Source organism: Anabas testudineus, chromosome 13 (genome assembly GCF_900324465.2).
Source record: "Anabas testudineus chromosome 13, fAnaTes1.2, whole genome shotgun sequence".
Classification (NCBI taxonomy): domain Eukaryota; kingdom Metazoa; phylum Chordata; class Actinopteri; order Anabantiformes; family Anabantidae; genus Anabas; species Anabas testudineus.
In genome coordinates, this window is record NC_046622.1 from 16,645,260 (window position 1) to 16,658,088 (window position 12,829).

The 12,829-nt window shown below is 38.6% G+C and overlaps 1 protein-coding gene across 3 annotated transcripts; it reads left to right on the forward strand.

The window, feature by feature from the left end:
* Nucleotides 1-312: 312 nt before the first annotated feature.
* ube4a (ubiquitination factor E4A (UFD2 homolog, yeast)) lies at nt 313-12,829 on the forward strand. 3 transcript variants are annotated; one of them, XM_026371875.1, is made up of 20 exons: nt 313-398; nt 2,301-2,477; nt 2,646-2,822; nt 4,727-4,839; nt 4,967-5,119; nt 5,254-5,413; nt 5,514-5,716; nt 5,835-6,026; nt 6,139-6,472; nt 6,662-6,788; nt 6,972-7,279; nt 7,516-7,648; nt 7,765-7,955; nt 8,052-8,152; nt 8,729-8,842; nt 9,182-9,356; nt 9,455-9,635; nt 9,845-9,992; nt 10,072-10,229; nt 10,453-10,588. In XM_026371875.1, exons 2-20 carry the CDS (start codon nt 2,348-2,350, stop codon nt 10,586-10,588), a joined length of 3,234 nt encoding a protein of 1,077 aa, XP_026227660.1. In that variant the 5' UTR covers nt 313-398; nt 2,301-2,347. The 3 variants fall into 3 exon arrangements, with proteins under 3 accessions (XP_026227660.1, XP_026227667.1, XP_026227675.1); XM_026371882.1 differs by lacking the exon at nt 313-398 and adding an exon at nt 694-833; XM_026371890.1 differs by lacking the exon at nt 313-398 and having other exon boundaries at nt 2,348-2,477; nt 10,453-12,829.

Below are 12,829 nucleotides of genomic sequence, written 5' to 3' on the forward strand. Positions count from 1 at the left end.
AACTGAAGAGCTAATTAAGCTCATCTAATATATCGTATGTTTTTACATTTTTACAGTGCTCATCTTCTTTTATTTGGCATACATAATCGTAATTACGTTTATTATTTCTACTGATATTAAATATTTAATATCTTAATGATATAACGTCCTATTTAGGACGTGAATATAAATATTCACCATGTATAACACTGCTATCCAGCGGTATATCTATAGTTGATGTGTGATTATGTCTGTTTTCCATCGTGTTTTCATGAAGAAGGTAAAAAGTTATTCCGCAAATCAGACGCTCCGTCTCATTTTGATGACGTTTGCAATTTCTATTTACTGAGGACCTGCCACTGGTTTCATAGAATCTTTTTTTTTTTAACCAAAAACTCATATTTCTGCCCGTCAAACAGGTACGACAGCACAATTTATCGTTTGTATACATTATATAGACTGATATGACATAAGATCCGTATATTAATTCAACAAATCAATGCTGTAATAGAGTCGTGGTGACCCCTTGACAGCTTAGCTTGCTATTACGCACGCTATTTTACTAGCATGCTAGCTACCTAGCCTGAAACAGGACGCTAAGTGCTAACGTTAGCTCACACAGTAGATACAAATCTATGAGTGCAAGCTAGTAGCCACCCCGCTAGCTAGTTAGCTAACTAGCGTGAAGTAGCTAAAGCTGTTCCTGCCTATTAAAATTGTTAACAGATGACATTAATGTTACACTTTTAAAAACATAACATGGTTAGTTGGAAAGCTAGCCTCATAAAGTAACAAGTTAATGTAGCAGGCGCTGAACTGACAGTAACCGAGACAACACAGCGTCCAGGGAACAGGTGAGCACAAGGTAGACGATCATGTTTATGTTTACTGATCCGTGTCAAAGTGTGAGCACAAGTTGTTCTTTCGACTACACGTCTTCTGAGTAACACGTCAAATGGTTTCTTTCTTAGTCAGACGCGTTTTCTACCAATTTAAACACATATGTTTATGTGTCCCATGATATGTTACGTAGATGCATTACGCAAACTTACACAAACTCAGTACTCAAGTAAAAGTGCAAGTAAATGCCCAAAAGTACTTAGAATAGAAGTAGTAGTAGCACTTTAAATTTTACCTGGGTTATGTATATTGTATTTATATAAATTGACTTTATTGTCATTGTGCAGAGAGGAAATACAGTAAAGTACAAGTACCTCAAAATTGTACTTTAGTATAGTTCTTCGTTACTTACCACATCTGATGTTTTGAAGACTATGATGAGGAGGTCTGACACAACACTATGTCCAAATGTTTAGTTAACATATCAGCCACCGTGATAGTGTCCCTAGTTTTGAAGTTGTATTTAAGTTTAGGCAAATGTTGATTATTTTAGATAAAAATAAGTAAACATAATCCATGCAGCAAAGAAACATTAAGCTGTACCATTCTTCAACTGTTAATGCACTATTACTTTTAATTTCATAGACTTTATAAAGTCACACAGACCACCACATGCGGAAGAAACTGAATACAGACAGTAATCCAAATTATCCTTCAAATCCCTTATCCTGTGCTTTTCAGTAACCTGAACCTTTCAGTGTTCTTTTTTCTTCGTGACAGTTTTTGGCCAAGATACTGATTCAGTAATAATTAAACCTTCCAGATACATGTGTACTTTTGTGTGTCTTATTAATTCAGTTAGCTGTCTCGATGATTTGTGTGAGTGACCTTTAGGGGGGTCAATACTTCCAAAAAGAACACATCAGAAGTAATCAATTAAGTAATTTATTGTATGTTATATTTTTAATTAGTTTTGATCACACTAGAGTTGTTTTCCCTTTCTGTATGTAATAGAGTTTAAGAGTTAGCCTAAATAAATTGAACATAACTCAATATTGTAAAGAAATAAAAAGTGAACAATTCCACAAGTAGTGAATACTTTCTAACATCACTGTTTTTACTCATTCTCACATGAAAAATATACACTTGACTATTTCAAACATTTATATACTGTATAGACGTATGTAGCACATGCAACAATCATTGTGATCTGCTGTTTGATGTCTGGTTCACTTATTTAAGAGTGAAAATCAAGACAAAGAGTCACATTAATGTGCACCCCTAAAAGTCAGTATTGTTAGAATTATTAACGTAGACAAACTGGCTACACAAGCAGTCAGCAAAGGAAACGGCGGATAATAGTGGGAAATGATGCACATGATAACGGTTTCATTACTGTACATGCTCACTAATCCCTTACTTGGTTATTGTGAGTCTCGTTCCATTGACATGTATTTGTTGTGATCATATTGTTTCTTTAGGCTTTAGGCTGGGATCTTGCATGGAGTGAGTGTTGAGCCCCTGTGAGATGACTGACCAGGGCAACAACAACCAGAACATCTCCTGCAACCCCTTTGCTGCTCTCTTTAGCTCATTGGCTGATGCCAAGCAGTTTGCATCAGGCCAGAAACCACAACAAAAGTCTGCTGAACCACCACGTGGGTAACATTGTAACTAACAAAAGCTATTAACAGAAATACAGATATAACATCAGATTAACATTCGAGAACCATCTGCATTTTCCTTCTTAGTGTAGGTCATTTTAACACCAGACTTAAATTTGTCCACAGGAGTTTCATATTTATTCTCTGTATCTGGTATTACAGTGGAGGATTCAGGAGAGAGCCAGTCAGAATCCGAAAACTCTGTGTCAGATAGTGTTGATGACAATGACGACTCTGTGGCAGAGATCAGCCGCTCCTTCCGGTCCCGGCAGGAGCTGTGTGAACAGCTCAATGTCAATCACATGATTCAGCGGATATTTCTCATCACGCTGGATAACAGTAAGTAAAAAAAAAATAAGAAGAAGATCAGTCTGTCATTTAGACCAAACCTTTGTATTAAGTCATTTAGGTCAATGCGGAGCAAAAGTTGATTTTTATTCTGAACTTCCTTTATTGTTTTGAGTGTAGGCATTCAAATTGAAATTGAAAGTGCATAATTGTTTGTATTATTTGGTGCAATTATTTTATATCAGTGAAGGGTGAATAACAGTTGTCTGTGTAAGGCAGTACAGTTCAACAAATTACCACCCCTAGAATTAAGCGCTAAGCGCTTATTTATTTAGAAATGATGTGTTATGTACACTGCCGGTTCCCTAAAAAAACCTCTAATATTTCGTTGAATCAACTTTAGCTTTGATTACAGCACACATTCACTGTGGCATCATTTTGATAAGCTTCTTCATTGTCACAACATCTATTCCCGTTTTAGAGTTGTATTCATATATCACCAAGATCTTGTATTGATGATGGGAGAGTCGCACCGCTGCGCAAAGCCTTCTCCACTCATCCCAAAGATTCTCCAAGGGGTTAAGGTCGAGACTCTGTGGTGACCAATCCATGTATGAAAATGATGTGTCATGCTCCCTGAACCACTCTTTTACAATTTTAGCCTGATGAATCCTGGCATTGTCATCTTAGAATATGTCCCCCACAGGCTTGTAGGGTAGGCACTAGAATAGATGATCACTTCACCCGCCTCTCTTCTTACCCTGCTGCGTCCATCACTTATGCTGTAATCAAACCTAAAGGCGGTTTAACAAATTGTTAGTGTGACGGGCAGTGTATATAATAATATTATTATGTATAATACAGAATAATACAGGATCTGAAGAGGTCGAATGCCTAAAAGAGTTGAAATAATAAAAATGTTGATACTTTCATTATAATATTTCAGTCTGGGATAATAGGAAATTGAGAATATAAAAAGTTATTTTAAGGCAGAGGGGAAAGATGGGTAGGTGTCCCAACTCTACAGTATTATTTTTATGCAGTACAAGTTGCGTTAATGAAATAAATGAATTGGAAAACATAAGAGATAGATTAAATGGACTAGCAAGAAACAGCAATAATATCAAGTGGGACATCACCATTCATAGGCAGAATTTACAGGTCAGAAGCTTCTTTTTGGTCTGGTCGTATGTCAGAGTGACCCAGGACAAGACACTGAACCCTGAAAAATCTGCACTATCTGTCATTTAAAGGAGCCTATGAACATAGAAATACATCATGAAAAATAAAGCTTCTCTTTAAAGTAGTTGTTAAGCAAGTGTTGAGGACGTGGAGAGAAACCAAAACCAAAACCATTAAATTCCTGGTTTTCAACAATAGATTTGCAGACATGAAACAAATAACATTTACAGTAAGAGAGCAAACAGAGAAACAGACTAAGATTTACTTCACATTAGACATTAGACAGGCAGATGGCTGATGACATAAATGTATTGGTTGTAAATAGTAACACACTGTGTTCTTGGTGGTGTTGGACGTCTTGAAAGTCAATTTTGAAGTTTCCAGTCAGTAGCTAATGACTCATCCCCCTTTAACAATACAAAGACCCTGCACTGTGTGAAGTCTCGCTGTGAGTTGTCTGACTCTCTCCACCGCTGAGACTGCTTAAAGATGAGTCACGATATTCAGGAAAAGCTAGCTAAAAGCCCCCCTGTTTTCACACAGAACCCTTTAATGAATTCCTACTCACCTCAGTCTGGAATAAACCAGAGTAAATACATGCTGTGCGTTTACTCCTCCTGTGTCTTATTTATTTTTGTGTTGGGCTGTTGAGTTACTTCTTGACCACAGTCAATGTAGCATTCATGCTTGGTTTGGTTTAAGCTGATTTGCCATGTTTAATGTGACTTTAGCAGACTTCATTTTATGTACCCTGGTTTTATTTTCACTCCTAGGTGACCCCAGTCTGAGGGGAGGTAATGGGATTCCACCTCGTTGCGTGTACCTGGAGGAGATGGCTGCAGATCTGGATGGACAGGACTGGCTGGACATGGACAACATAGAGCAGGTCAAATGTCAACATGTTTTTGTGACACCACTCTTTCGTTGCCTGCTTTAAAACAGTTCCCTCTTTTGTGAGTAAGTGGTAGTAAATGTTTGAAATGTGGTGTGTGATGTGTCCCTCCGCCTAACAGGCTCTGTTTAACCGTCTGCTGCTGCTAGAGCCTGGAAACCACCTGATCTACATGACGTCATGCAGTGCTGTGAACCTGTCTGCTGACCGTGATGCTGGAGAGAAGTGTGCCATCCCTTACCTTTTTGCTTGTTACCAGAGGGCTAAAGAAGAGGTGTGAATAGACTTATCAATTTAGTGCTACTTTTCAGAGATGGCCATCTTTTAATAGATTATTCTTGGTAATTGGAACATAAAAATATCACACACGCTTTAATAATTCAGTGACTTTCTTGATCTGTGCACCAGGTGACGAAGGTACCAGAGAAGTTACTATCGTTTGCTGTTCGCTGTAAGAACCTGACAGTTTCCAACACACGGACAGTTCTGCTAACCCCAGAGATTTACATCAGCCAAAATGTGTACGAGCAGCTTCTTGACGTGTTGCTGGAAGGTTTCAGTGGAGCACGTAGGTTCAGGGCTGTGCCTGTTTAAGACTGACTCCTTTGTTATTTTTGAGAAAAGTATTCCCTGTAGTTTTCTCGACTTACAAAGTCATTGTATTTCAGAGTCGGAGGAAGTGGTTGAGTTTATGGAAGAGGTCATTACTGGCCTGCTCTCCGACCAGGAGGTGCGTACCTTCGAGGAGGTGATGGTACCAGTGTTTGATATCTTCCAGGGACGCGTCAAAGACTTGGACCTCTGCCAGCCCATCCTTTACTCGTACCTGGAGGTTCTCCTCTACTTCAGCCACAATAAAGATATTTCCAAGGTCAGGAAACTGTAGAATACTTTAACAGATAACTACTAATCACAATGTACAATACAAGAAAAAAATGCAAATAGCAACTTTTCAGATCCTCGCAGCAGTTGATTTTCTGCTTTTCTAGGTATTGGTGGAACACATTCAGCCTAAAGACCCAGCCAATGGTTTGCAGTACCAGAAGAGCCTACTAGGGACAATTTTGAGTATTTCCTGCCTGTTAAAGACCCCAGGTGTGGTAGAGGGGCATGGCTACTTCCTGAATCCATCTCGCTCCAGTGCCCAGGAGACTAAAGTCCAGGAGGCCAACATCCACCAGGTAAACACATTGGTTTAGGTGGCACATTTCTTTCTTTAAAAACACATACACGGATGTTTTTTTTTTTTTACAAATATATTAGGACTAATGATATTTGTACCCCTTGTTATAGTTTATGGGCCAGTTTCACGACAAGCTGCACCAGATCTTGAAAAACTTGTTACAGCGATCTGGTGAGACGCGCCACCTCCTGCTCTCTTGGTTGGGCAACTGTATGCACGCTAATGCTGGCCGAGCCAAGATATGGGCCAATCAGATGCCAGAGATCTTCTTCCAGATGTATGCTTCAGATGCTTTCTTCTTGAACCTGGGTGCAGCTTTGCTGAAGCTGTGCCAGCCCTTCTGCAGGCCGCGTTCACCCAAACTGCTCACCTTCAACCCCACCTACTGTGCTCACAAAGAGCTGAGTGAAGAAGAGAGGCGTAATCGCAATGTGCACACAAGAGGTGAAAATTTAGTGTCATGTGCCATTTTTAACTACTATATTTCCTCATGTTAATGTAGTTAATGTAATATAGCAGCTTTGGTGTTTCTTTTCCTTTTACAAAAGGTTTGGCAGCAGCTTTTTTGTCACAGTAGGATTTTATGAATATACATTGAATTTTGTGACTAGGTGATCATGTCTATTATTCCAGGTCTTGACAAAGAAACATGTCTGATCCCAGTGCCCCCTCAGCAGTCGGTGGAGTTTGCACAATCTTACAGTCTGCTGACTGAAAATCTCATCCTCACACATCTCACCTTGTATCTTGGCTTCCACAGGTACGCACTTTTAACCTTTTTTCTTAAAGAAGTTAAATTGTATGCTAGAGCTAACTTCCACTAAGGCCTTCTCTCAGTAACACATTACAGTAAATACCTTTCATTCTTTTGCACCATATATCAGCATTAACATATATTCTGTTGTCATGTTTGTATCTATGCACTTGACTTGTGTGCATGCAGACTCCATGAGCAGATGGTGAAGATGAACCAGTCTCTCCACAGACTCCAGGTGGCATGGCAGGAGGCCCAGCGGACAGGCAACCCAATGTCAGAGCAGCTCCTGGAGCAATTTGAGCGTCTGATGATTGTTTATCTGTCAACCAAAGCTGCCACTACACAGCCTGCCATGCTGCAATGCTGCCTTAACCTCCAAGCTTCCACTGCTGCACTGCTAGTTCAGCTTGGGATGGGAAACCAGGGGCCTGAACATGTAGCACTCAGTTTTCCCCTGCCATCTCTACAGAATACTATGCTCTGCTATATGCCAGGTATGTTAGATCAATTTCCACTATACTACATTTGAACTTTGATTGTCAGATTGACTTAACAGGTTCTGGGGAATTTGAGGCCTAATTTCTAAGTTAGTACATTAGGCTATTAACAGTTAATGCAGCTGTGCATACAAGGTAGCAGTGGTTAGTTACTTGTAATTTATTAATTAATTCATGCTGAGCATGTATTTACGTAATAGTCATGAGTAAAGTCTGGCTTTTATGTTTATCAGAGTTTTTTGTGGAGAACTTGGGAGACTTTTTCATCTTTTTGCGGCGATTCGCAGACAGTGTTTTGGAGACATCTGCAGAAAATCTGGAACAGATTCTTAACTTTATTACTGTCTTCATGGGTAATGTAGAGAGGTATGTTACTAGCTAATGTAATACATTTAATCCATTAGTGGTTGTAATTGACTGTAGTTACAAGGTGCAGGTCCTAATAAAATTTTCACATATTCTTTGCTCTCGTACCTCAACAGGATGAAGAACCCACACTTAAGAGCAAAGCTTGCTGAAGTCTTAGAGGCAGTGATGCCCCACATGGAGCCTGTGGCTCCTGGTACTCCACAGCCAATTGTGTTCCAGCGAGAATTAGTCTTCTGTTCCTATAGACATGCACCTCAACTGGCCGAGGCCCTTATCACTGTGTTTGTAGATATTGAATTCACAGGTGAAACAGTTGTTCTTGTATTGTACTGCCCAGTGTGAACAGAATAACATGCATAATAGGGGCTATTACAAATGAGCATACTTGTTGATTTTCCAGGCGATCCTCATCAGTTTGAACAGAAATTCAACTACAGAAGACCCATGTACCCAATCCTCAAGTACATGTGGAGCAAAGACAACTACAGAGAGAGTATAAAGGTAATGAGATACTAGTGTCTTTGTAAAACTTAATCCACACAACCTGTGATTTCCTACAATTAGGTGGTATGTTTTTTTCTTTAAAAAAGATCCTCACAGGTTTAATTATTTTCCTTCATGTGGTTGATTTGGGCCCTTGAGGTGCATATTAGAATCCTTAAAAATCCTCCCAAACCTCACCTAAAAATCTTCTATTTTTTAGACATAATTAGGTTCAGTCCGCATACTGTTCTGTGTAGCAGAATTGGTATTAGGTCCACACTGGCTGAATGGGACATGCAGTATAGGACAAAGTAGTGTAGGAAAAATATAAAAATGGCTTTAATATTATGTGGTGGCTGTTTATTGACTGTGTTTATGATGAGACAGCTTTTTCAATAGATAGACATTGATTTTTGGTGACAGAGCAGCAAATACACTCCCACAATCTCTCTCACTACATATAACCCAAATTATTTGCAGGTATGGGTGAAGTTGTAAAGAAAAGCCTTAGAAGTGAAAAGGATACTGTCGTAGCTGTGGTGGACTGCTGTCGTTTCTCTTTTATTTCACATACATGTACTTCTCCTGTTTCAGCATTTGGCAAACTATGCATCTGAGAACCTAGAGGCCATGAACCCCCCTCTGTTCCTCAGGTTCCTCAACTTACTGATGAATGATGCAATCTTCCTATTGGATGAAGCTATTCAGGTGTGAAGCATTTTATGTTCACAGTCTCCAGTATGTTCGCAATATCCATCCTTTTCCATTCCATTAATACTGTGTATGAAAAACCGTCCTTCTAGTGTCTTGTGTTAATTTAGATCGTTGAAGTGTTCCCTAATTATTTAGTTGATGGTAAGTGCTAATTTTACACGAGCCAGAAAACCAAAACTCCTGCACACAAAAAGGAAGTCTTGCACAGAGTAGTGAAAGATAACTAAACACTTATTTAAATCTCTGCAAATTGTCTGCTAAAACCTTGACTCCAATTTTAGCTTTTTATGAGTAAACAAAGTTAAATTCATACATCATCATCTTTTATCATAGTACCTAAGCAAAATCAAGATCCTGCAGCTGGAGCGAGATCGAGGAGAGTGGGAAGCCCTGTCCCCCGATGCCCGAAGAGAGAAGGAGTCAAGCCTGCAGATGTTTGGACAACTGGGACGGTTCCACAACATCATGTCCAATGAGACCATTGGCACATTGGCCTTCCTCACCTCAGGTCAGGCAGAAAAGATTGGTACATGTACCCTTTGTATTGATAAAACATTCTCTTCATCCATCCCATGTTTTTTCTTCTTTTTCTATTTCTCACTCCAGAAATCAGAGGCCTCTTTGTTCACCCCTTCCTGGCTGAGAGGATCATCTCCATGCTGAACTACTTCCTGCAGCACTTGGTGGGTCCTAAGATGGGGGCCCTTAAAGTTAAGGACTTCAGTGAGTTTGACTTTAAGCCCCAGCAACTTGTTTCTGACATCTGCACCATCTACCTGAACCTGGGGTATGTAGTCACATCTTTTACAGAGTAAATAAATGTAAGGATTGTAAACAGAGGAAACAAGTTATGAGACTGTGTTGATATTTCTTTTTTGTAATCTTTATTTATTGTGCTTTTTTATTGGTGCTATATTCTTCGGAGGAAAAGAACACACTGGCACATCACTGGCTACAGTCAGTTTAGTGATGTTTACTGTGTCTGTCCTTTGGCAGTGACGAGGAGAATTTCTGTGCCACAGTCCCAAAAGATGGACGGTCATATTCACCCACCCTCTTCTCCCAGACAGTTAGAGTACTAAAGAAGATCAACAAACCTGGGGACATGATTGTGGCTTTTGGACTACTTGCTGATAAAATAAAGGTACAATTTGACTTACTGCTGTTTTGTTTGAAAATAAAAACAAGTAGATTAAATATTATGTTGTTGTTTCTCTTTTTAGTCTCATGCAGACAGACAGCAGCAGGAAGAGGAGACATATTCAGATGCTCCAGATGAGTTCTTGGACCCCATCATGTCCACACTGATGCTGGATCCTGTTCTTCTTCCTTCTTCTAATGTAACTGTAGACCGCTCAACTATAGCAAGGCATCTACTCAGGTTAGTTACTTCATGCAAAGCCCCAAAATTCACTCTAGGTACAATAATAACCAATGGACAGCATTGATATTGGTTAAGTTTCTCCTTTTATAGTGATCATAAATTGTATCTGTGCCTTCATTCTAACACTAACAGAAATTAAACTTGGGAGCAGGTTGTGTGTATATCAAGTTTGTGTGCAGTTGGCAGTTAAATAACTATTTATTAATTGTCCTCCTTGCAGTGACCAGACAGACCCTTTCAATCGCAGTCCTCTCACCATGGACCAGATCAGGCCAAACGAGGAACTCAAACAGCAGATCTTACAGTGGCTGGATGAGCACAAGCAGGAGAAGCTGCAGCTGGGACCCAGTGGCTAGCCTTGATATCTCACTGTGATATACAAAAACTGCATCCCTGTTTTCTTTTGTGCCCCACATCTTGTGTACGCTGCTTCTGGGCTAATCCATGTTGTGCTTGCGTCTGTGGAGTTCTCCTGACTTCTCCAGTCTGGTCAACATTGCAATAGACTTTTCATGCTCAGTGGATTCTCTCTGTGACAACAGTCCAAACAAACTTGTAGCTCGCCAGCTAGTGACTGCTTCAAATGCTATATGCAGCAGCTGTTTGACTCCCTCAATGCCCTATGGTAAACACTGAAAGGGTACAATCTCTGGTTCCTCTTTCCCTGAATACTTTGTATGAATCAGTTATAATTACAGTCAGAACTGTGGCCAGAAGTATCAGTTTCAACAAGACTTGTTGAATGTACTGTATGAACTCCTGACTGACCAGCTGACCAAAACAAAATTTTATACTGCAAGGTAAGTATTTTTGGGAACTCACGAGACAGGATGGGGATGGAGATGTTATGATTTATCCTTGATTTCACCTTCACGAAGAATACATCACACACTGCCTTTCAAAGTCCTGAAAAAACCCACATTTTAGCACCGTGGGTCAAATCTCAAGCAACACTGTAAAAACAATTAGCAATTGAAAGTAAGACCGAGGTAAAACTAAATTTAATTGTGTGACTTTTATTTAATGAAAATAATTTTGTCATACTATGGAGATGTTCAATTTCTTCTTCACTGTAATAAGACCTCTGTAAAACCATATTTTGTATTTGTTTAACAGTTGTTTTTAATTTTAACATATAGATAAAGGTCCAGAAATCAAACCCTAACTAAAGATCTGGTTATGATTAGAACTTGCTAATTAAAAGATTGTTGAATGGAAGTATTTATCCCTTTAATGTACTATACAATAATGAGTCTAGTTTGAATTACATTTTGTGATGTAGCATGGACGAAACACATTTAATTCTACCTAAAATGCCTAAATGTGCACTATACATTAATTGTTAAGTTGTGGAGTATGATACAACTGCAGTATGGCAACGCAGAGAGCATCTTACATTGGTAACAATTTAGTACTAATTGTAGATGTCTCAGGAACATCTCACTAAGCATCTTACAACCTTGCTTAAGCACTCACAAATTTATTTGATATATGAACTTAGAATTTGTGATGTTGCTGTTTTGTGTCAGTCGCCTCCTTACAGTGCAAAGAGCCAAAGAGAAGGGGATAGGTACAAAAAAGGCAGAGAAAAGCTGAGACATTAGTCTCTATTCTCTGTTAGCTCATCATGACATGTTTACACCAGTTACTGGACTATTACTGGTTTTTGCTTCTTGTTTTCAAACTATTAATTAACAAACTTTTTGTGAATAATTCACCAAAATACGACTGAATTAATTGTATTTAATTAATGTTAAAAATAAGCCATGCAGCTGCAGTTCTTCATTTCATTTTCATGTCTTCAGTACATGGGTTTAATAATGATGTAGACCTTTTCTAATTTGCTGATGTCTAGAAATCTGTCTTTAAAAAAAGTCAAATGACTTCTCAGGTGGTTGTTTCCAAACTCAACTCACTTCATCATAAAATTGGACTTACAATGTTTGCAGCTAGGTTATATCTACTAAATTAAGTCATATTATTTTCAATATTTACACATTAAATGTTCATAAAGTAAAATTTTAAGGTTTTAATAATGACCGGGTTTCTTGAGATTAGACCAAAAATGTGAAAAACATAGGGTTTGAACATCTTTGACTGGCAGTGTAAATAGTAATAACTGTCATTGTTTAGCATTTGCCAGATTATAACTGATGTGTCAGTTATCATTTTATACAGATTCTGTTGTGTGCAAACACTGTGTATTAACATGTGGGGAGAAAAGCTGATCAATAGAATCGGTGCCTAAAACCAAGAGCCTTGCAGTAAATGTTGGCGAATGAGGATCTGTCATGTTTCATCAAGAGTTTTCTTTTCTTTGTGGCAAATAGGAAGACATGCAGTAGAAAGGTGACATGTTAATTTACAGGGTTTTAATTGGAAATGTGTGGTTGTATAAAATGGCAAAATATGAAAGAAATGTGTGTTTGTTGGCATGTCCCCATACATACATATATTGTATGTTCAATATCTACCATCTGAATGATTACATTAAATTATAATGCAGTAGTTTTGTTTTAATTGTGATTCTAAAATCTTTTGAATTGTACATTTTGGATGTACAATATGATTAAGAAATAAAGCTAATGGGCGTTATT

Coding starts and splice junctions, on each gene's coding strand:
- ube4a (XM_026371875.1), top strand. CDS start 2,348: ATGACTGACCAGGGCAACAACAACCAGAACATCTCCTGCAACCCCTTT. Junction 6,473..6,661: donor TCGCAATGTGCACACAAGAG/GTGAAAATTTAG, acceptor CTATTATTCCAG/GTCTTGACAAAGAAACATGT. Junction 9,357..9,454: donor ATTGGCCTTCCTCACCTCAG/GTCAGGCAGAAA, acceptor TTCTCACTCCAG/AAATCAGAGGCCTCTTTGTT.